Genomic DNA, 22271 nt, shown 5'->3' with positions numbered 1-22271 from the left:
AACTATGGCATGCATGTTACAAAGAAAAGTTACTATTTCCCATAACAAAGCTACCATAGGGGTTAAAGGTAGGGGAGTCAACTGGTCGGGTTTGGTTTGGACCCAGGTGGGACCAAACCCAAACCTGATTTGAGATGCTAGTACGGGGTTCGGACCCAGGTCTAATTAGATCCACCATAAGAGAAACCATACCCAGAATCTATAAGGATTACATGAACCAGACCCAGACCATATCCGATAATTTTTTTTTTAAAACTTTTTTACATTGAAAAATTGCAGATCTTGGTTAGAACTCGGGTCAGGCTCGGGTCTGGTATAAAATTTCACAAACTATACCCAGTTCCATATATTAATCGCACCCTTTGATTTCGATATGGATCCTAATTGGACCTCATTGTTTATCACCAAACTCTGACCCCATAGGGTTTGATATGGGTCCGATACTCGTCAAACCTGACCCATTCACACCCGTAGTTGCGTCTCAATGTCATAGGCGAGGGACTCATATTTAAATGTCTGGGTCATCTCCCAGCGTTAAATTAGGGTCAAACGAGATAACTGGTTGGTTAGGTTACAATATTATAAGAGGGGTCTCGGGTTCCTTATCCCTCATCTTACCTATCAAGAAACAAATTGCCATGTGATCCAGCTTTTTAAAGTTTTGCAAACATAATTTCTATACGAATCATTTGCAAATGGGCCCAAAATCAGCTCGAATCTGGATCTGGGGATTCTAGATTCAGGTCCGAAACCGAAATGAATTGGTTAGAGAAAAGCTGCTCCATATATAACTGGCTGGAGGTTTCTAAGAGTAGGTAGCTTTTTATGAGTGAAAGAATTAACAAACATCTCCTTTACGTGGAAGAATCCAAAATGAAAGAATTGAATGGAATGGAATGATAGAGGTGCATTTCATGCACTTTTTCCCTCGTTTTCACCTTTTGGGGAAACAATGAAAAGTTTGACTTGGGGAAACTAATGGTTCCCAACTACTAGTGTGTCCGTTTTCTAATGCCTGCCTCTCCTTTAAGGGGCCATTTATTTAACCCCTAAATCTTTTTTTTTTTTTAGAGAAATCACCCCCAGGCGCAGAGACCGAGCCACACTAGCACAGCCTGCCGTACTTACAGTCTCTGTCCATGTTGGTGTAAAACTTGGAGTGTTTATCCTTCGACCCCAGAAAGTCACCAAGCTTCGGCTACTGTAGGTTAAGCGGCGCCCATGAGATTTGAACATAGACTGCTGTTAAACGGACTAGGCCCATTCCATTACGCCAAACCCCTTGAGTCGGAAGCAGATCAGGTCATGCTGAACATGAGCGTTTTTGCTCATGCGGACATCCTGGCCGTCTGTTTGCATTTTGGATGAATGCCACGTGGTTTTGTTAACTTTTGAGCTTTTTAAAATACAAATCGGATGGCCACGATGTGAGCAAAAACGCTCATGTTCAGCATGACCTGATCTGCTTCCCCTTGAGTCTAACCCCTAAATCTATTATTGTATATAAAACAGGGTAGGTAACTGCTTCAGATAGAAACCCCAAAAAATACCAAACCCCTCCAACGGTCCAATCCCCTCTCTCTTTCTCCCACGTGGACAAACAAACTCTTTCTCTCTGGTGCAGCACACCAGCGCATTACTAGCGGAGGAAAAGAAGCCTGTTTTTTTTTGGCACTTATGTCACAGAAAGTCGTGGCTTTCCGCGGAGATGCACAGCCCCGTGCATTTTTTGTGGGTCCCACTGTGGCTACACAAACAGTGAAACCTTTCCTCAAGGAAAGAAGCCCTCGTTTCAACGCACGGGCCCTCCTTTTTTCCACTGAGAGGTTTTCCATTGTGTGTGTGTGTCCGACTTTGTTTCCATGGAGGACGCTTCCACATAAAGGAGAGTCTTAATTATGTATCTTTTTTTCTCAAAAGTCGAAAGGCAGGGAAACGAAGTGCCTTTCATGTGAAAGATGAGTGTGGGTGGTTAAGTGGAAACACTTTTCAGGAGGAGAAGGTCTGCCAGACTGAGCAGTTTTGCAGGGAAAAAGCAGTTAGAAAAGTCTAGTTTTTCTTTTAGAAATTTGATATTATATTAAATGTAAAAAATACATAGAATGATATGAATAATATAAAAATGAGAATCGAACATATTAGGCATCATTTCTGGTTCTGCCTCTCTTCTATAGGTTGTAAGTATTTTATGATAGATCCGAACCGTTAGATGTGTTTAGCATGATCGATTTAGCGAGAATCGACTCTTGGATCATGTTTTTCGATGAAAAAACATGATTTTATGAGCCAGAAAAAGCTGGTACCTTCGTACCCATTGATTTTGGATCAGAGGTCAGATTCCGGCGATCCAAAAGCTGGTTCCCACTAAACAAAACCTATAGATCACATCTACTAGAAGTGAAAAAAAAAACACTTAAAACTACTATTCTAAGGGGCCTAACGAGGGGGGCACAAGGAACACATTACTCTATAAAAAAATCTACAAATGGTGATATTTTTATCGGCAGTTTTTTATGTTATTTTCTCTTATGGTGAGAAAGAGGTTGTTACTAGGGGTGGCAATCGGGTCGGGCGGGTCGTGTCGGCGGGTTGGCATGTCAGCATACCTCAACACAAACCCAACCCGTTTATTAAACGAGTCGGCTGTAGCAAACACGAACCCGACCCATTTATTAAACGGGTAACCCGACACGACATGATTAACCCGTTTAATAAAAGGTCGGGTAAACGGGTTGGCGGCTCAGGTTCGGGTAAACGAGTTGACCCACCCGCCTAAATAGAGACTATATCCAACACAACCGCACAAAGTCCACATCACAAATTCATCAAAATTTCTCGTTGCCAATTTGCCCTAATCATAATCCTCACACCACGAGACGCAAAGGACCACTAACACCAAAAGTGCCGCTACCAATCTGCAAAACGGAACCGAAAGAAAACACGAACTTGTGCAAAAGAGGGGAAGAAGTCACTCACTGTGTCGTTGGACTGAACCTTAATCTCGAAATGGCTCCCCTTTAACGTCTTCACCATCAACTTCATTATGACCACCAGAAGAACTCGCTTGAAAACCACCAGACCACTGGCCTGACGACCCAGCCGACCCCCTCAGAAACTCGACTCCGAACGAACTACAGAACCAATAAATTAGGGTTTCGCTTCCGATTCCCACCACAACCAGAGCGGTAACACCAAAACCCTAATCAAGAAGAGGACGAACAACAAGAACCCTTTCAGATGAGAGAGAGAGTTTTCTTATTCTTTATGAACTGTGGGCCCCCTACCGCGGACAGCTAGCCACAGGCAAGGTCAAACGTATTTTACGTACGATACATAGGAGTTTTTGCTTCATTTTTTTTTCTTAAAGGACCAAGAAAACCCCTCATAAAAAACCAGGTCACTTAATGGGTCCACCTCCCAAAAAGGTGAAAGGAAGGGTCCAAAATTCCATAGGGGCAGCCGTTTATTAAATGGGTCAAACGGGTTGGCGGGTTGGCATACCCCTAACACGAATCCGACCCATTTAATAAATGGGTTAGGAGGGTTGACCCGTTTAAGACATGAACCCGTTTAAGCCAAACCCGAACTCGGCTAAGAAGTGGGTTGGCGGGTCATGTCAGATTTTGCCACCCCTAGTTGTTACATAGGAAAACAGGCCTATGGTGTTTAAGATACTTCATACTTTTGGCCTCTACGAAATTTGACAATTTTTGTGACAAACATAAAAGGTATGAGGTTTTTCTAAAACTGTCACTCGTACGCATGTGTTGGATCTGGGATTCTGATTTAAAATAAGATTCAAAGTGCATTTGGATCAGATTTTCTTTTAGATATTTACACAGAAACCACCCTCAAGATAAGATATTTAGCTGTGTTGTTTCTGACCTGGCAAAGTAAAACTCTGTGGGCTTACCCTTTGCCCTCATAGAGTCTCCATGCTTCAGCTTGCACAAGGGGTGACACTCATGAGATTTAAACCTAGATTGTCTGCCTAGCATCCCACTATGTCAGTCCCTTTGGGCTTTGGATCATATTAGAATTTGCTTGTTGCCTATAGTTTATAAATATGAACTACTATCATCTCATTGGAATTTGGATAAGAAACTATTGCATTTTTTTCATGTAAATATCTTGTTTTTATTTATTTTTTATATAAATATATATTTTGGATCGGGATTCAACCCTATCCCATTGATTTAGATCTAGACTCAGATTCAGATATGTTGTTTGATTTTTTAATGTGGATTGGAATTTATATGATCCAATCAGTTTGCACTCTTGTTGTAAGTTTATTCTTTTTTTCATGGGCAGGAAAATAACCCTTAGAATTAGAGACCTAGCCATACCTGTGGCACGCTCCTTGCCCTCAGGGAGTCGCCAAGCTTTGGCTGAGCAAGGGCTTATCCCTTGCCCTTGTTAACGCAAGGCCTAACGCTCATGAGAATGAAACCCTGACCACCCACCTAGTGGCCAAGGACCCCCCACTGCACCAAACCCCTTGGGGCTACTGTTGTAAGGTTTGTGCTAGATATGAGGGCATCAGCATTCGAACCAAAAGGAGTACCTGGATTTGTTTCATATGTGACAAAATCTCTCTCTCCTATATATATATATATATATATATATATATATATATATATATATATATATATATATAATCGCTAGAATATGAGAACTATAAATATGGGCATTTCAAACATTTTTTTTGTAAAATCAACTATGCTGATGTGCTTGACATGGTAAATTTGCTAGGAATCAACTATTGGATAGTGTATTTTCTTTGAAAAATGTGATTTTTGAATGCTTGAATATTTATGATGATTATGAGCTATTGATTTTAAAGTTTTAAAAAAAATCTTATTTATGCATCAAATTTGGATGATTCAAGGGTGGATTCTTATAAAACCAAACATGTAGATCACATATGTGTGGTTAGATTTAAGAGAAAAGAATAAAAAATCTATAAAAATTAAGGTTCACACATTAGTTCTCATATTCTAGTGACTCATATATATATATATATATATATATATATATATATATAGAGAGAGAGAGAGAGAGAGAGAGAGAGACTATCTACATAGATAAAAGAAAAAATTGATCAAAAGTGTGCTTTTAGGTTTTTTTAGGTACAGTTAGATTTGCTAAAAAACATCTCTAATTACCAATTTTAAAAGTGAAAACAGGTGGATTGATCATTTAATGTGAGAACCATCCCCCCTTTTAGTTGCAAGTCAACAAAATTGGGTAATAAATGGGTCGGACTCAAGTCAGATCTAAGCATTATCTAGTCTGACCTAATTTGATTTGTATTCAGATGAAATCAAATAAAACCAAATCCAGATCTGATTAGCTTAAAACTCAATAATACATTTAATCGGATCCAGGTTTGGGTCTGAATGTAAAAGTCAATACTAAACTTGGATTCTATTGTTAATCAGATCTGAATTTGACTACCAAATCCAAATAGTGGGATTTGGATTTAGGGTGGGAGGTCAGGTTACATCCCCTCCTTGACATCCCCACAACAAAGCTTATCACAAGGATAACCATCAACATGGTCAAAAGCTGGTTGAGTCAAATGGAGCGTGATCACAAGTCTTTTTTGACTACCAACTGGGGCTCCGCTTGTCTGGCAGGAGCAGTTAGCACATGTCACCTTGTGTTAGAAGATCAAACCCCAAATGGTATGGTTGTATAACTATTAGGGGTCGGCCTAAACCCCTTTCTCTGTGGAGAAAAGGTCTTCTTTGATAGGGCTTTATATCATTGTATGACCAGCCAAGGTTTTTGTCTCAATCGCTGTCAAGGTGATTCTTGATTTTTCATATGGGTGATGACTCTTGGGTTCACACTCAATTAGGATCAATCTTTGGGAAACCTACTCCTTAGTCGCTTCAATTAGGACTAGAAATATAAACTTGTCGGACACAGGTCGAGCTTAGGCATTACCAAGTTGTGTTAATCAGGTTCGGTTTTGGACTCAGATACAGATGAAATTAGCTAAAACCAAACCCAGAACCAACCTAAAACCCAACATTTACACTTAATCAGGTTCTGGGCTTTAAACGGGTTCCAGGTTTTGTTGGATTCGGGTTTGGGTTTGAAAGCAAAAGTCAAAACCAAACCCGCACCCGATTATGAATCTGTTCCTAAGTTTTTTTTTTTTGAAAGGCAACCTGGGGTTAGCCGACCTCTACCAGAATTCTCTAAAGCCTATGTAACGACCCCAACTCATATGCCTTGAAAAATGCATTTTTTTTAAACAAATGCGAAAACAATCTCAGAAATCAGGGGTCTTTACAGTTTCACTCTCAATTGGATAACCAAACACCATAATAGAGCTTACACTTATCATCCATACCAAACCAAACCATTATTCATTTATTTGAAAGAAAGAATGTTTAAGTAACAATTGTTAGAGACATATCAAAGTTATTTATATGACATAAAAGTAAATAAAGAAAAAGACTGAGCCACGTTGTCCATCTGAGATCTATCTAGCAAGTGTGTGACACCCGTGACTTTCCCAGAAACCAATCGTTTCAATGATCATCTGTGGCTGCGAAAAATCATAGAAAGAGGGGGTCAGAAATTCAAAGAATTCTATGTACATGTTCCTCAAATAAAACAAGTGAGCTATAGAATATAGATAAGATTTCATGCAATAATTTAGAAGAACGCAATTATGATAATTTCATAGTTCAATTAAGCATTTATGCAACAAAGAGCATTTATTAAGCATGAGAAAACATTTAAGTAATAACAAGGATCACAATTTAAGTAAGCAAGATATTTAACAGACATTAGAGATAAAACATCATGCACCCACCAACATATAACAATTAAGGGAACATATAACATATGCATGTTCTAATGCATGGCAGAAATATGCATGATTTATGTGCAACGTATAAACACCTTATTGTCTTTTATTTAAGTTTCCTTTTCTCATATATATGCCCTATTAAATACATATAATTAATTTTTTTTTTAATTACCATTACTCGCGGATATACCAAACGGGTAAAATCTCCGAGGTCAAATTAGGTTCTCAGGGTAGCTTAACACACAATTTGTACTTTTTTTTTTACTGAATTTTAAACTTAGCCCTCGACCGAAACAGCCTTAGGAACATTAGACCACCCATCTAATGTCAGGAACATCAAGGGCACCCCACGTCCACAAGTGTCACTTTCTTAGTATACCAAAACAACAATTGTGTCTACACACCACCCCCAGAAAAAGCGACAGACTCTCCCTAAAACCGTGGTCAGGAGAAAGAACCTAAATATCGGGTTCAGGGGACAAAAGTAAAGCCCACAAAGTTTTTGTATCCTCACATTCTCCTCAAGATCGGATCTCTAGGATCTCCATTCTCCAGATGGAAAATCCCAGAACGTATATTACATTGTTCTTATTTATTATCTTTTTATTAAAAGCCAATTATAAAGTTTTGCAATTCAGCATGCAGAAACAAAACAAAAGCTCGCATCTACCTCTTCGAGAACCATCATGGGACTCTCGCCCGTGAAAACACAGAGAACAATGCAATTTAAAGTAAAATACTTTTGTGATTCTTACAATACATTCAAAATTAATAAAGGAGCAACCCACAGCCCGAGGCCACCCGACCCTCGATGATTTATTTCAATCATCGATGCACCATATGCAAAAACCATAACAGTGTATAATATACGCAATGATATTAACACGATTCCACATGCATAATCTTTCATACAAATTTAGTAATGTGCATGATCCACCATGCTCGTATGCATGTGTTCACCATCCCAGGTGCAAGTACTTCCTTTCACATTCATATGACGAACATTTTAATATCAAAATCGTCGATTATCAAGCTTAGCACATAGTTGGGTTAAACACATAGTGTAGTATTCTTACATTGCAAAAACTGCACAAATTCATATATGTGGTAAGATGCAGAAAATGCATAGATTCAGAGTTTTGACATGGACCTTAACAAACAAAAATGTAATTTCTATCATGGATCCTCACATAAATTTAATTTATATTAACAAACTTATTACCTATGATCATTCAGCCATTGTATTTAACAATTCAAAAAGTATGCAGCTTAATCGACACATATTAACATTAAATTAACACCCTGTATATCCTGTACATGTTTATACACTGTCATGTAAAAACCCAAATTTCTTTGCGTATGCTATGGTTTGAGTATGAACATTTTAAAACATAGGGTAGTATAACCGTGGAATCATACTCCAAACATGGAATAGTTTGAGCATTCAAAAATCAAAATCAACAGGGAATACTTCAAAATATACTTAACGCCTTTTGTTCAGCCACTCTAAGGTAAAAAATCAAGGAACTATTACTAGATAGTAAAAATGTGTGGTATAGTATGGATGTAGTATCCCGCATTGGATTACCACCAACCCATGAACCATTCAGCAGGGAACTAGATAGGTAGTCGATACTGTAACCCCGCTTCAGTCGATCCAATGGGTGTCCCAATGTATTTAGGTGAAACCACACATGACTGCTCTCATGGCGGAGTTTGATATATTGCCCCAGTACAAGCTACAAAGTTGAATATTACATTGTCAATACAAATTAAGCAACATATGTTCAAAGATCAAAAGATGCAGTCCCAATTGAAAAAGATGAATTTTGTCAATGGATAACAGGAAACAAGGACTTCCCAAGTCTAAGATATGTAACTAAACTGTTTTATTTCCCTCTACATGATCAACAAGCTCAAGTTTAGACAGCAAGCTGGAAATTTCAAAATCACGAGACCTTTAGTTGCTATCTCGAACATCAAACACTATTATAATGAGAAAATCGTGCAAGGGTTCCTAAGCATGATAGATGGTGGAAAAGCAATAGATAAAGCATATTCAAAAGTATACATTAATGAAGTACGGTTGTTGCAGGTAGAAACACACTGGCTTTAAAATATAGAATCTTGTCAAGCTTCAATCTGAGAAAAAAACCCATCAAACTTATACAAATTTGAAGTTTGTTGTATCATATAAATACAACAATATAACTCTAGAACCATCTATGAGACTAAAAATACTAGATGAGGTTATATAGTCTAGTATGTATGTATATTAATACCCACAGTTTAGGTTATATATAAAAAAAACACAGAGAAGGAAAATACCACCATAGGGATAAGACCCCTTTTAAAACAAAATTCCATAACTGCATCTAATTAAACCTCTTTTGGTGTTGTTTCACACACAAGAGCACGAATATGCATAAAAAAACAATTTATAGTTTCAATACTGATCTCCCCATAACCGATGTGTTAAATGAGAAAACAAGAACTCTATACAAGGCACGCTTGTTGAACCCATATTCTACCCTTTTATTTTAAACTCACTCGAATGGGCTGAGCAGTTTCTTATATGATACTTGAGACAAGCACTCCACTGAACCATAGAAAAACCCATAGTAGAATAAAAAATTTCAAACAAAAACTTTTCCATCAGCAACACAGTGCAGGCTTGACATCAACACATATGCAAAAACACATAAACCCTACATCAGTACTCACGCAAGACACAGAGAACCCCCCTGTAATCCGAAAAAAAAAACATGACCAAGAAACTTGATTTGGGTTTCCTTGGTAGTCTAAATCATGCAAGAAAAGTCCACGCATAATCAATACCTTACTCAAATCACAAGAGGGAACCTGTACCTCAGACCGACAATCGGATACTGCTATCGCGAAAGGAGGGTCGGTTGGCGTTGGTGCTACTGTTGTTGCACGCAAAAATGAGAGGAAGAAGGGGATACAGAGGGTAGAGAAGAGAACGAGAGAGATGAGAGGCAGAGACAAGGAGGAGAGGTGTGGGAGGGCGAGACTCGGAGACCCCCCTCTTGTAGGAGAGTGCCCGAAAAGGAGGAAACCTCCCTGGCGGCTGCGCATAGCCCCCCTCTCCCCCCTTTGCGAATTTGGGGTTCTGCTGTGTTAGGGTTCATTCAGAACCCTAACTCTGCGTTTTATCGGGTGTAAGCCCCCTTTTTTTTTTCTTACGTTTTACTTACCCGCTACGTGGTGCGCGGTCTGGGTCAGAGACCCATGAACCTACCACGATCAGGGTCAGTGTATCCGTAGCTTATTTGGGTCCATGAACTGGATCCATGTCTTACATGAAAATGTGGATCTACAAGTTGGATCCAGCTGTGGATCTCCTGCACTAAATTTTATATTTATTATTATTTTTTATATATATATATATGACATTAATTATATATATATGCCCCTTTATGGGTCCTAGATCCAAAATACGGATCCTGGGTCCATTTTGCATATTTCGCATTATTTTATAAAGGAAATAAACAAAAAAAAAATCGGTTATTCACCCTATGTGGCCGAGGGATTCAAACCTGTGACTTCAGCTTGACACAGGACCCCGCTTACCACATGGGATACCACCTGTTCCTAAGTTTCTTACTGAACCCAAGTAAACAAGTTAGGTTCGGTCGGGTACTAGACTCAAACCCGTTCTGTTTACATCCCTAATTAGGACATGAGAGTACATATACTTAAAACCCCCCTGGGCTGAAAGATGGGGATGTGTTCAGTGACCAAATTTTAAAACGACAAAATATTGGCAAAAAAATATCTAAAAATAAAAATTACACTGTTTTTCACGATAAATAACTGATAAAAACATAAATATGGCATTAAAAATGAGATATTTATGTTTTTGATGAAAAACCCACGAGAAATTGAAAAGATTGAAAGAAATTACCATTATTAACTTCCAGATTTTTATAAATTTCGCGATATTTTTGCTAGATTTTCATAAATATCGCGAGATTTGTCACTGTATCACGTGCGTGCGTAGTATGTATGGGGAGGGATGCGTTGCCACTGCCACCTCACAAACCGATATTTTTGACACCCAAACGATAATTTATGTATTTCTTCGTATCTTCGCGTCACTGGCCATGGCAATTTAGTAAAATCGTAGTAGTATCTTATTTTTGACATCTCGACTGGCACCGTCCACGATAACATCCAATCTGGCATCATCCAATTGGTTCATGTGTCGTGGCAGATTTAGATTTACACGTTGTCAGTTGCATCCCCAAGAAGGTCGTGCAGAACTCATGGCACAAGCGAGCGGCACTGCGGATCAAGTCAGGCCTAAGATGAACGGCATCTAACAACTATAGTAAAAAATTGCTTTGCTATCGATCGCCTGTTTTAAATGATTCAGATGCCGTCCATCTATAGCGTTGGTCATCTAGATGAATGTTGTCAGCATCGCATCACCAACGGGGGTGGGGGCTCCGCTTGTCTATCAGGAGACTTTGTGTTGAGGACGTTGCGAGTTCGAATCCCAACTGGTAGGGAGTCTGCCTAACCCCAGCTTTCTCTGTCGAAAAAAAAAAATGTTGAGTATGGTATTGGCTTTGAATCGTGTGGCCAACGCTTAGGTAAATTGGACGATACTGATTCTCAATTGAATCAGACAAAAAAAAATTAAAATATTATGTGTTAATCAAAACGTGACACATGTTAAAACCATTAAAAAAATGTTAAAAATAATTTTTAATATTTATTAAAAAATAACCAATTCAGGAGTGAATCGTATCAATTTTCTAACAATATGATATGTATCGGCCGATTTCAGGCCGATACACACCGATACTAACTACATTGATGTAGATCGTCATCAATCCAGCCACAATTGGTTGGATACCCTTCATCACTTTATATGAACGACATCCAGTTTTAGAAACCGATCAGATTTCTGAGTCAATCAAGACATCCCATATTTGGACACGTTTCCCGCGGTATTTCCCACAATCCCAAAGACCACGTTTCTTCACAATTTGAGCGGTCAAACGTTTTCTCTTGAGAAAAACACATTCAAAAAGTTCATTCCAAACAAACCCTAAGCTAACTGGAATCAGCTGCAACCATAAAGGTCCTATCAAACAGTTTTTTTTTTTAAATATTTATATGAAGAAACGGTTCACATGAACAAAGACCTAACGCATCTGCCTGCCGTACTTATGGTAGCTGTTCTGGTAGTGTAAAATTTCATAGGCTTATCCCTTGCCCTTGGTTTTCCTAGCAAACAGTTAAAAGGAATATCGAAACCTATAAAATATCAGCTTTTTTTTATAATTTTTTTATACAAAGAAATCATCCTCGAGATTTGCCTGTGGTGCTCATGGTCGCTGTCCTGACCTGCGTAAAACTTTGTGAGATTATCCATTGCCACCTAAGAGTCGCCACCCTTTAGCTTACGCAAGATGTGACTTCCATGATATTTGAACCAAGACCACCTGGCTATCAGTCAAGGTATCATCCCACTGTGCCAAACACTTTTGGGGGCATGCGCTCTATTTTCCGAACCCACATTTTTCCATCCCAAACTAGAGGCTTCCATTCCGAGCCTGATAAGAATTTAAGAAGCAGGTGGGGAAGAAAAATAAATAAAAATCTAGGCCGCAGGAGGTCGAGAAAAGGCCGAAGGGAGCCCTCCGTCCTCGCCTAGCCTCTCTCTCTCTCTCTCTCTCTCTCTCTTTTGCGTCGTCTCCATCCCCAAAGCCCTAGCAATCCTTGCCTTCTCCGTAGAGTTAGTGGACGCTTCCTCTACGGCCGCCTCCGTCGAGATCCATAACCGGCGGAAGATCAAGGTACTCTCTCTCTCTCTCGTAAGGGCAGATCTGGAGGGTTTAGGGATTAGGCGCCGGCCGGATGGAGTTTTTATTCGTTTTCTGTTTCTTTTGCGTATGATTTCTGGTATTATGTGTGAGTATTGAGGCGAATTGGGTTTCTGCCTTTCTATGATCGACTTGGAAACCCTAGATCGGTGTTCTGATTTTAATTTCTGAGCGTTTGGTTGATATTCTGTGTGTTCTTGTGGATGTTATTGTCTTTGATGATGATAGCAACCTTCCTTTTTTGTTTGCAAGTGACGTTGCAGCAGTTCTACCTTTATTCTGTTATAATTAAATTCAGGTACTTGCGCAAAAAGTTTATCTAATAAAAATGAAGATCTTTAAACATTTCGTGATAATTTGTTGATATTTTCAGAACGTCTACAACTTTTTCATGATTCTGATTTTAAATCATACTGGAATATTGTTTGGAAATAAGATATTGTATGACAAAGTATCACGATATTTTGTGAGTATCTCAAACACTTGGACGCTATGTAAGGGCATATCCCTTTGCACGCTTGTCTTGTTCACAGATATTTCGCGTGAAACTATCTGTTTAGAACAAGGATAACATCATGTCTGTCTTTTCTGTGTCAATTATGAATATACATGATAAGATTGTGTTAAGAGGTCATTCTGTTTCATGCACTTTTTTTAGTTAATTTTCAAATTGCCGCCTAATTTTTCAGCATAATTAATGAATACACCTATTTTTTTAGATTTTTAAAATGAACATAAACTTTGTTATGGTTGATAAAAAAAAACTCAAGGACAGCTTTGGCATTAAATTTATAGTGAAATCTCAAATATGACCTTGAAATTTTATTAATCCCTTTTTTTTCTCTTCTTCTTCACACTTTGAAGTCTCTCTTCTATAAGTTGACCAATTTGTTGTGACATGAGGATGATCATGATCTTTACATTTTAATGATAAATACAAACAATAAAATTGAAAGGTTAACTAAGGAAGATACGGAATTAAAACCCACCTAATTCATAAGCCTTGCGAGCCTACATATAAGACCAAGAATATGTTCTAATTTTTGGAGGCCAAAATGGTAACACCTTTGTACTAGACCAACATAGGTTAGTAGTAGCCGCAATTAACATTTAAAAAGTTTTCGATGGTCATAAACAAAACGTTCATGCCTGTTTTAAAATTTCCAAACATTAGGTGAATTTCTTAATCATGCCAACAATTAGGTGCCATTGTGAACTTTTTCGTTTTTTTCACAAACTTGCTCTCTTCTTAATTATTTAGATGTGCTCTCTTAAGAAGCAAAACTAATCTTGGAGTATTCTTTTGAGCCACTGCTTTATATGTGGCTCGTCCTTTTTCTTTGCCTTGAAGTTTGTGGGTATTTTGGGGATTAAGGTTAGGCAATCTCGTGTCTTGTATATCATTCTGATTCCATTGGACACATATTAGCTGGTGCATGCTAAAGTATTGGAGCTGTTAATTTTCATTCTGTTTTTTCTAAAAGATTTAGATCCAGTGTTGTGGTTAGATTATTTGCTTTAGAAGAATTTCTTATTGTGGCATGAATCTGTGCATATCCTTTTTCAATATTGTGACCATGAAGGCAAATAATTTGTAGAAACTGTTTGCACCAGTGATATCAAGGAAAGGAAATGCCAGGCGGAGGCTTCAGAGTGTTGCATCTTGTTAGACCGTTCCTTTCATTTTTGCCAGAGGTTCAGAGTGCTGAAAGGAAAGTACCGTTCAGGGAGAAGGTTATATACACGGTTATCTCTCTCTTTATTTTTCTGGTGTGCAGTCAACTACCTCTATATGGCATACATTCGACAACAGGTGCAGATCCATTTTACTGGATGCGTGTGATTTTGGCATCAAACCGTGGGACTGTCATGGAATTGGGTATCACCCCAATTGTGACTTCTGGATTAGTGATGCAACTCTTGGCTGGGTCAAAGATAATTGAGGTTGATAATAGTGTGCGCGAAGATCGGGCTCTCCTGTAAGCTCTCTCTCTCTCTCTCTCTCTCTCTCTCTCTCTCTCTCTCTCTCTCTCTCTCTTTTTTGGGGGGGGGGGGCGGGGGGTCTGGAATGAGGATATGAGAGTTGCATTTGCCTGTAGCAGTGACTTTCCAGCTAGTGAACAAAGCTAACAGAGGTTAGTGTAGTGGGGAGAGTTGCATCTTTTAAACTCTCTGACGTGCTTTTCTTCCTATTCAACATAATGTGCATCTTATTAAAGTGTTTTCTGCTGAAGGTTGAAGGTTTTATAATTTTATTTCATATATTTGGTTGTTAAATTATTTACAAAAGAAATGCCTGCTTGTTGACTTGTATCATGAATGACACATGGTTTTAGCCAAAGGCTGGTGAAATTAGTGAAAGATGAAAGTTGTTTAGTCACAGAACTATATATAAATTGATGCAATATAAGTTGCCACAGGTTGGTGAGAAATTGGCAATTGAGGGAATTTGATAGATCCAGAATGAGAATTCAGGAAAGAGTCTATGATAGTGTAAGGGTTGAATACAGAGCGTCAGTACTCCCAAGTCAGGAAGAATTTCTCATTAATATGGTCTGTGTTTGTGGCTCACACTATTGTAAGCATGGGGTTTCTGGTTTTGAATCCTGCCTGTGCTCCAGCTTGCTTGTTAGATGATTAAGGGAAAAAAATCTATAGTATAGGTAAAAGTAAAACTAACAATGGATATACTTGATCTAAAGTATTTAGGTTTAAAACTGTATAAGAAGCATGAGATAGCAACTTATGAAAAGAACAGAGTCTCAAGTTTCTCAAATATCAAATCTTTAGACCTATGTCACAGGGAAACTTCATTTTGGGTTTGTGTCCCTGATGACATGGATACACTGACATGGATATTGACACATATGACCATTATTTTAATCTTTTTAATAATATTTTAATATTTTCAATAAAACATTTGTATTAAAATATCAAAAGGTTGTTTTTTTTATTAAAAAATTTAGAAATTTAAAAATTGTGCCCATGTGTCCTATTTTCTGAAAAAAAAAACTAGAAATGTGGGTGCACTACACCAAACAGAACACACACACACACACACACACATATATATATATATATATATATATATATATATATGTATATATATATAAAGAGAGAGAGAGAGAGAGAGAGAGAGAGAGAGATTCTAATGACTCATGATAAGATAAAAAAAGTTCAAAATAACGTGCATGTAACCATGACACATATGGTAAATGACAAGATAAAGAAAAACACTTTCCTTTTTCATCTAAGGCTCAAAATGCATTGGTCTAGTAAACAATTAGTATCTTTTTTGGATTAAAGGATAAAGGTTTACATAGTTTATGTTATTAAAAAAAGAAGTAAATATGTGCTTGTGGTCTCAATAATCATTTTTTTGGTTCTGTGATAATCATACCACCCATATGATATGAGTCAACTCATAAATATATGTTAGACAAGAACATGTTGGCTCACAAAGCGTACCTTTCTCCTTATTGCCTTCACTTTCTTCTCCACCATTCAGGACCCGGTTTCTTTCTCTAAATCATCAATCTTTCAGTTTGTCTAATTTGGTAGGACACAACCTTTTGCTGCTTTGAATCGACGCTCCCTTGGTCTTCAAAATGACTCAAAATCCTTGAGGCTGGCAACAAATCGACTTAAAACATTGAAAGAAAGAGAAAGAGAGTCTATTGAGGTTTTCAGAAAAAAGAGCAAAACAGTAAAAAGGAAAAAAAAATTGCCAAACCTTAAGGTATAAGGAGAGATAATAGAGAAGAGTAGGGAGGGTGCTAACCACTCTATTCATATTAGTTTTACACATAGAAAAATAACTAACCTTCAATATATCAAGTGTTAAAAGCCTTCTATTAGATAGATGATGGATTTTACTTTTTTACTGGCTAGGCCAAAGATGGATACTTACACACTTGATTATATGTTAAGAACCAGATAATGGTATAAGGTAACCAGAAGTTACTGTTATAGTAACTCTCTTTGAGAGAGAGAGAGAGAGAGCATAGCAGCATAAGTGTGAGAGAAAAAGAGAGGCATGGGATGTTTCTTATTTTTATGGATTTTGCCTGAATCAGTTACCTACGATGCTTTCTATGTAATAGATATTTAAACATACGAGTTGAACCCGTGTCAGGTGTCCTCATGTCCATGTATCTTTGTGACATAGCTTTAAACAGGTCCCCTGTTGTATCTTTATATATGAAAATTCTAATTCGTTTTCGACAACTTGGTTCCCTGCACTGTCATCTTAGATTTGCTCACAATTAACTGAAATCACTCCCTAAATTATACTCTGGTCTAAGGCCTTGTGCTTCAATATGATGTCAACAGCCAAGACTTCTACTTAAACTTGCATGCTTCTAAGTCGTGTCTTTCTTTGTGTACTGGATAAAGAGTTCTTCTGTGAGTCCTTTCCTAAGAAGAATAATGCATCCTAGGAATTAGCTGAGTCTAAAGAGGGAATGCTTCGCTTTGGAGTATATCATTGATCTGGACGATCCAAATTAAATAGTAGGTATTGGTTTTCTACCTAGAGAAAATGAATACTATCATACATTAACAAGCATGCATGTGGTGTGACTGTGGTTATCGGATGCTTCTTCATCTTCAGAAGCTGGCCTCTTAGAAGCTGGAACTAGGTGCTTCTGAAATTTGGTTCCCTTGTTATGGGACACAGCTTCCAAGGACACCAGTTTTTTTATATGAGAATTATATCCTCACTAAAAAAGAATATTTACACAATTAATGAATTGGGATTCATAACAAAAGGAAACTTGGTTGATCTATTGACAAAATGTCATAATCTCCCATATGAAATATTCTTTATCTTTGCAGGAACGGTGCACAAAAGTTGCTTGGGATTTTGATTGCTATTGGAGAGGCAGTTGCATATGTTCTATCTGGGATGTATGGTAATGTAAGCCAACTTGGAGCAGGAAATGCCATTCTGATAATTCTTCAGCTCTTCTTTGCTGGCATTATTGTGATATGCTTGGATGAGCTTCTCCAGAAAGGATATGGCCTTGGATCTGGCATTTCATTATTTATTGCTACCAATATCTGGTAAAAAGTTGCCTTATTTTTAGTTCAAGTATTTAACTGATGGAGTTATGCACACTCAACAATCATATGTGTTAATGCAGTGAAAGTATCATCTGGAAAGCATTCAGCCCTACAACAATCAACAGTGGTCGAGGGGCAGAATTTGAAGGTGCTGTTATTGCATTATTCCACCTTTTGATAACTAGAACAGACAAGGTCCGGGCGCTTCGTGAGGCCTTCTATCGGCAAAATCTTCCGAATGTGACAAATTTACTTGCTACAGTTTTGGTTTTTCTTATTGTCATCTACTTCCAAGGGTTCCGTGTTGTTTTGCCTGTGAGATCTAAGAACGCCCGTGGACAACAAGGCTCTTATCCAATTAAGCTTTTCTACACGTCCAACATGCCTATAATTTTGCAATCTGCACTTGTTTCCAACCTCTACTTCATTTCTCAGGTTCTCATTGCTTTCCCTTTTGCATTTAGGAACTGTCAGATCATATGCATGGATTCTTGTGAATTGGAAGTCACTTGTCTTTTTCATGCCTGTTGTAGTTGCTGTACAGGAGGTACAGTGGAAATTTTCTGGTAAATTTGCTTGGGAAGTGGAAGGAATCTGAATATTCAGGTGGTCAGTTTATTCCAGTTGGTGGTATTGCTTACTACATTACAGCACCGTCGAGGTGATTAGTTTGCTTTTTCATTTCCTTGCTTTAAATTGATCATCTGCACCTATTCAGTAGCAGCTCTATTTGCATTCCTTTGTTTTCTTTGGATTCCACTGGTTTGTCCACAAATCAAATAATTTGAAGATGCTTTGCAGCCTGGCAGATATGGCAGCCAACCCATTCCATGCTCTCTTCTATATTGTTTTCATGCTATCAGCATGTGCACTATTCTCGAAGACTTGGATAGAAGTATCTGGCTCCTCTGCTAGGGATGTGGCAAAGCAGCTGAAGGTAAAAGTTTCATTAAATCTTTCTCCATTTATGGCATGTTCTATTATAGTCTCTAAAGAGAGTAGTACACTTGCGAAAAGATATTGAGTGAGCTCCATGGGATTAAAAGTTACATATTCTGTCTAGGACAATCTTGTTTTGCAGTGATATCCTTCGTAGTTCACATATGACAAATTAGTAAAGCTCCAAGCTACGCAAGGTGAATAAGAAAAAAATCTATTGTTTAGACACTTTGGAAGGTACTAATACAGATATGGTGTTCCTCAGAAATATGGAAGTTTGAGAGAATTCAGGCAAGTAAACAAGTCTTATAAGCAAACTTGGGAAATCCTTGAATTAGGAAAAATTCACTGATACTTGAATGTGAATATGATTTGTTGGAGGTTATGAAAGTTTGACTGTCATGGGGCTATTGGTTCAAAGTTTTCCTTTGGTTACCAGAAACGTTAAAAAAAAAACTCAGACCTCTACCAAATAGTTGCATCATGCTTTGGCATACAATTTTTTCACATGGAAATGCCTGATGGAGCTTGTCATACCTGATGGATTGCCGAGTATGCTACCTGATTTGGCAATACATCAAGTTGCTTTTATTTATATGAAACCAGACATTTAGAAGATCTTCTTGTTACATAGTAACAATGCAAAGCGCTTCCATGTGACTGCATTATATCCAAAAGATGCCCATTCTGTTCTATTGGATGTTGGAAAATCTATTTGTTTGCTGGAAGTTGAAGGCTTTAATGCCATTTTACTTTCTAGGTGGCGAAACTTGGGGCTTGGTATCATATAATGTTATGCCCATTTGTTCAATTTTTTTTCCTTATACAGCGTTCTTTTCCTTTTTCTGCTTCTGCTTCTGTAAAGATTTGCATCTATTTTCTAAATTCTAATCCTTGCAACAGTAATTCTTACGTGTACTCCAAGTCTTTTTGCCCTAGTGGAGTAATTTTCCTTATTGTCATGCAACTTTGACTGTATCTCAAAGCTTAATAAAACTGGGGGCCTTTACTTTGTATAGGGTGTGCATTACACTGGGAAATTTTACTTCTAAGTTATGATTTTCCTCAGGTGGTGTAGTTTTTTATATTCTATTTCCGTTTTATAGGAGCAACAAATGGTGATGCCTGGTCACAGGGAATCGAATCTTCAAAAAGAGCTGAACAGATACATACCCACAGCGGCTGCCTTTGGCGGTGTGTGCATCGGTGCCCTGACAGTGTTGGCAGACTTCATGGGTGCGATTGGTTCTGGCACCGGGATCTTGCTTGCTGTGACGATCATCTATCAGTACTTCGAGACCTTTGAGAAAGAGAGAGCCAGCGAACTGGGCTTCTTCGGATTCTAAAACTGCTAACACTTTAAGAAGAATCAGGGTGGTGGCTGTGCTGGCAAGGCTCTCCATCTGTTTTGGTGAGCTGAGAAATTATAGGTCAAGTTCTAGCTTAGTGGTATCATTATGCTTTCGTTTGCTTCTCACTTTGGCTTTTGAAACTGGACGGGTCAGAAATACCACAGGGTAAAATCTAACGATGTACTTTCCCCCCAGTTCGAGGTAGAAATTAGTTTGTCATCTACATCCTTTTTTCCCATCAATGATTTTGCGTTATTTTACAGTGCGGAAGGGGACTGATTTCTTGCATTGAATTCGAGTTAGATTTGATTAGCATGATGACGAGTGGCTTGGTTTTCTTGTACGTAAGCCTTTTGAGTTGGTTACAGTCATTGAGCATAAATTAACGGTAATTATAGCAGAGCCTCCAAGATCAGGTTTGGCTGGCGATTGCTTCGGTTGGCTGTCAGCATCAAACTCATCCATCCAACTATAGTTGGACCAACGCTTCCTGGTCTATTACTATTAGGTTAGATTTGAGGGACTCCCGCTGGCCTGTTTGGTTTCATCCGAATTCAACAAGAGGATCTTCCATGTAGGGGTGTCGGTGAATCCAGTTGGTTTTGGATACTTGACCAATCAATTACTGTTTAGTTAAATTTGGGAAAACATTGGTTGTCCAATCAACCAAACAAGTTGACTTTAGCTTTTGGGGTTGTATCTTAAAATATGGGACGATTATCATTAGAAACAAAATACATGTAAAAGTATATTTGACTAGCTTTAATAGCTAACTGGATGTAGATTTAGCAATAGCCTGGAGGGTACCTGCTTCTAAATCCTGGCTTCAAATATGATTAGGTTTTGTCTGATTAAGTTGGATTCGGAATTGCCTACATTTGAAAAGTTGGACACCTAAACTTACATGTATCGTTCCAATTCAAAGCATATAAGCCTTCATGTCTACCCTCTGTATTGATCATTCTATTCTCCCGGTAGTCTACCCCCTTCTCATTTCGTCACTTTATCCATTTTTGCGACTAGTTAGAGCTCGCTTCGTTAACAAAGTTATCTACTTGCATTTATTTCCTTCACTTCACTATCCTTATTTGACGCAAGATTTTGTTAATGGAGTCATTTCCTGTCAATCCCAAAATTTATTTACATATTTTCCATGACCAGGATTCGCATGCAAAGGCTGTCCTTTTCTACATACCGCAATACGAGCAACTGCAACGAATGTTTTTGTCCAATAACCTGTTCAATGCTGCAAATCCGATGCTCTTACTCTGAATTATTCTCTTCCACCAATTCTGCGACAAATTGGAAAATGAAGCCATTCGGGAACAGATCCCATGTCTTATGGTTCACCCACATCCATATAACATGGTTAACAATATCCCGGTTACCCCTTCATAACTGAATCTAATGCCTTAAATTTACGGAAAATGATTGTGCTGTACGGCAAAAATGATGTGTTTTTTGAAATGCCTTACAATTTTTAAAATCTACTTGATGTCTAAGTTTGCAAATTTTTTGTTTTAAAATGATCTTCTTAGCCTCGCATGATTAAATTTTCTTTAGATATGCAAATTTTTTCTCAAATATGTGATTTTTTTCTTAAATATGTGAATTTCTTTTCAAATATGTAAATATGTGAATTTTCTCTTAAATGTGAATTTCTTCTCAAATATGCAAATATGTGATTTTTCTCTTGACTTTCGTACAATACGTTGCTACGCTCTTCAGATCTCGCAACCTTTCACTACAAACTGTATTCGTACGATGTTTTCACAAAAATCCCAATTTTTGCATAAACCTTATCGGTATACTCTTTGGGTATGGCAAACTCTCACTAAAAGGTAGATTTGCATAATTTTTTTTTTGCATGCTTCACAAAATTAACATAACCAAAATTTCAAACTTTTGCATGAAATGAAAATAACTTGCAAGATCAGCATAAAACTTACTGTTTGAGACTTGCGAGATTTGCATGAAAATAACATGTTTGTACAATAATTTTATTTCATTCATTAAAAAAATAAACTTGCTCATACAACCATATATCCATTCCATTTATTCAAAAATAAACTTGCTAATGCAATCATATATTCATTCTGAATCTACTCATACAAAAATACTCTTTGTGCAATTGAAAAATGTTCATCCTGAATTCTGAAGCGTTCTAATTAGGTTTATTTTGGTGGACTACATCTCACAAGGTCATTAATTGATGAAATAAATAAAAAC

The 22271-nt window shown here is 37.8% G+C and overlaps 1 protein-coding gene across 1 annotated transcript; it reads left to right on the top strand.

The window, feature by feature from the left end:
• Nucleotides 1-12182: 12182 nt before the first annotated feature.
• LOC149848895 (uncharacterized) lies at nt 12183-20304 on the top strand. The gene is made up of 7 exons (XM_089997885.1): nt 12183-12660; nt 14302-14666; nt 17524-17751; nt 17832-18186; nt 18285-18412; nt 18553-18688; nt 19797-20304. Exons 2-7 carry the CDS (start codon nt 14320-14322, stop codon nt 20034-20036), a joined length of 1434 nt encoding a protein of 477 aa, XP_089854011.1. The 5' UTR covers nt 12183-12660; nt 14302-14319; the 3' UTR covers nt 20037-20304.
• The last annotated feature ends 1967 nt before the right edge of the window (nt 20305-22271 follow it).

This window comes from Nuphar pumila, chromosome 1 (genome assembly GCF_984573655.1).
Source record: "Nuphar pumila chromosome 1, dmNupPumi1.hap1.1, whole genome shotgun sequence".
In the NCBI taxonomy this organism is placed as follows: Eukaryota; Viridiplantae; Streptophyta; class Magnoliopsida; order Nymphaeales; family Nymphaeaceae; genus Nuphar; species Nuphar pumila.
Note: the sequence above shows the minus strand (reverse complement) of the source record. Positions and strands in the feature narration are given on the sequence as shown.

Bases quoted from the DNA above. Each gene is read 5' to 3' on its own strand.
- LOC149848895 (XM_089997885.1), top strand. From the start codon at position 14,320: ATGCCAGGCGGAGGCTTCAGAGTGTTGCATCTTGTTAGACCGTTCCTT. The intron at 17,752-17,831 runs GTAAAAAGTTGC...GTGTTAATGCAG, and splicing joins TTTATTGCTACCAATATCTG to TGAAAGTATCATCTGGAAAG. The intron at 18,689-19,796 runs GTAAAAGTTTCA...TCCGTTTTATAG, and splicing joins ATGTGGCAAAGCAGCTGAAG to GAGCAACAAATGGTGATGCC.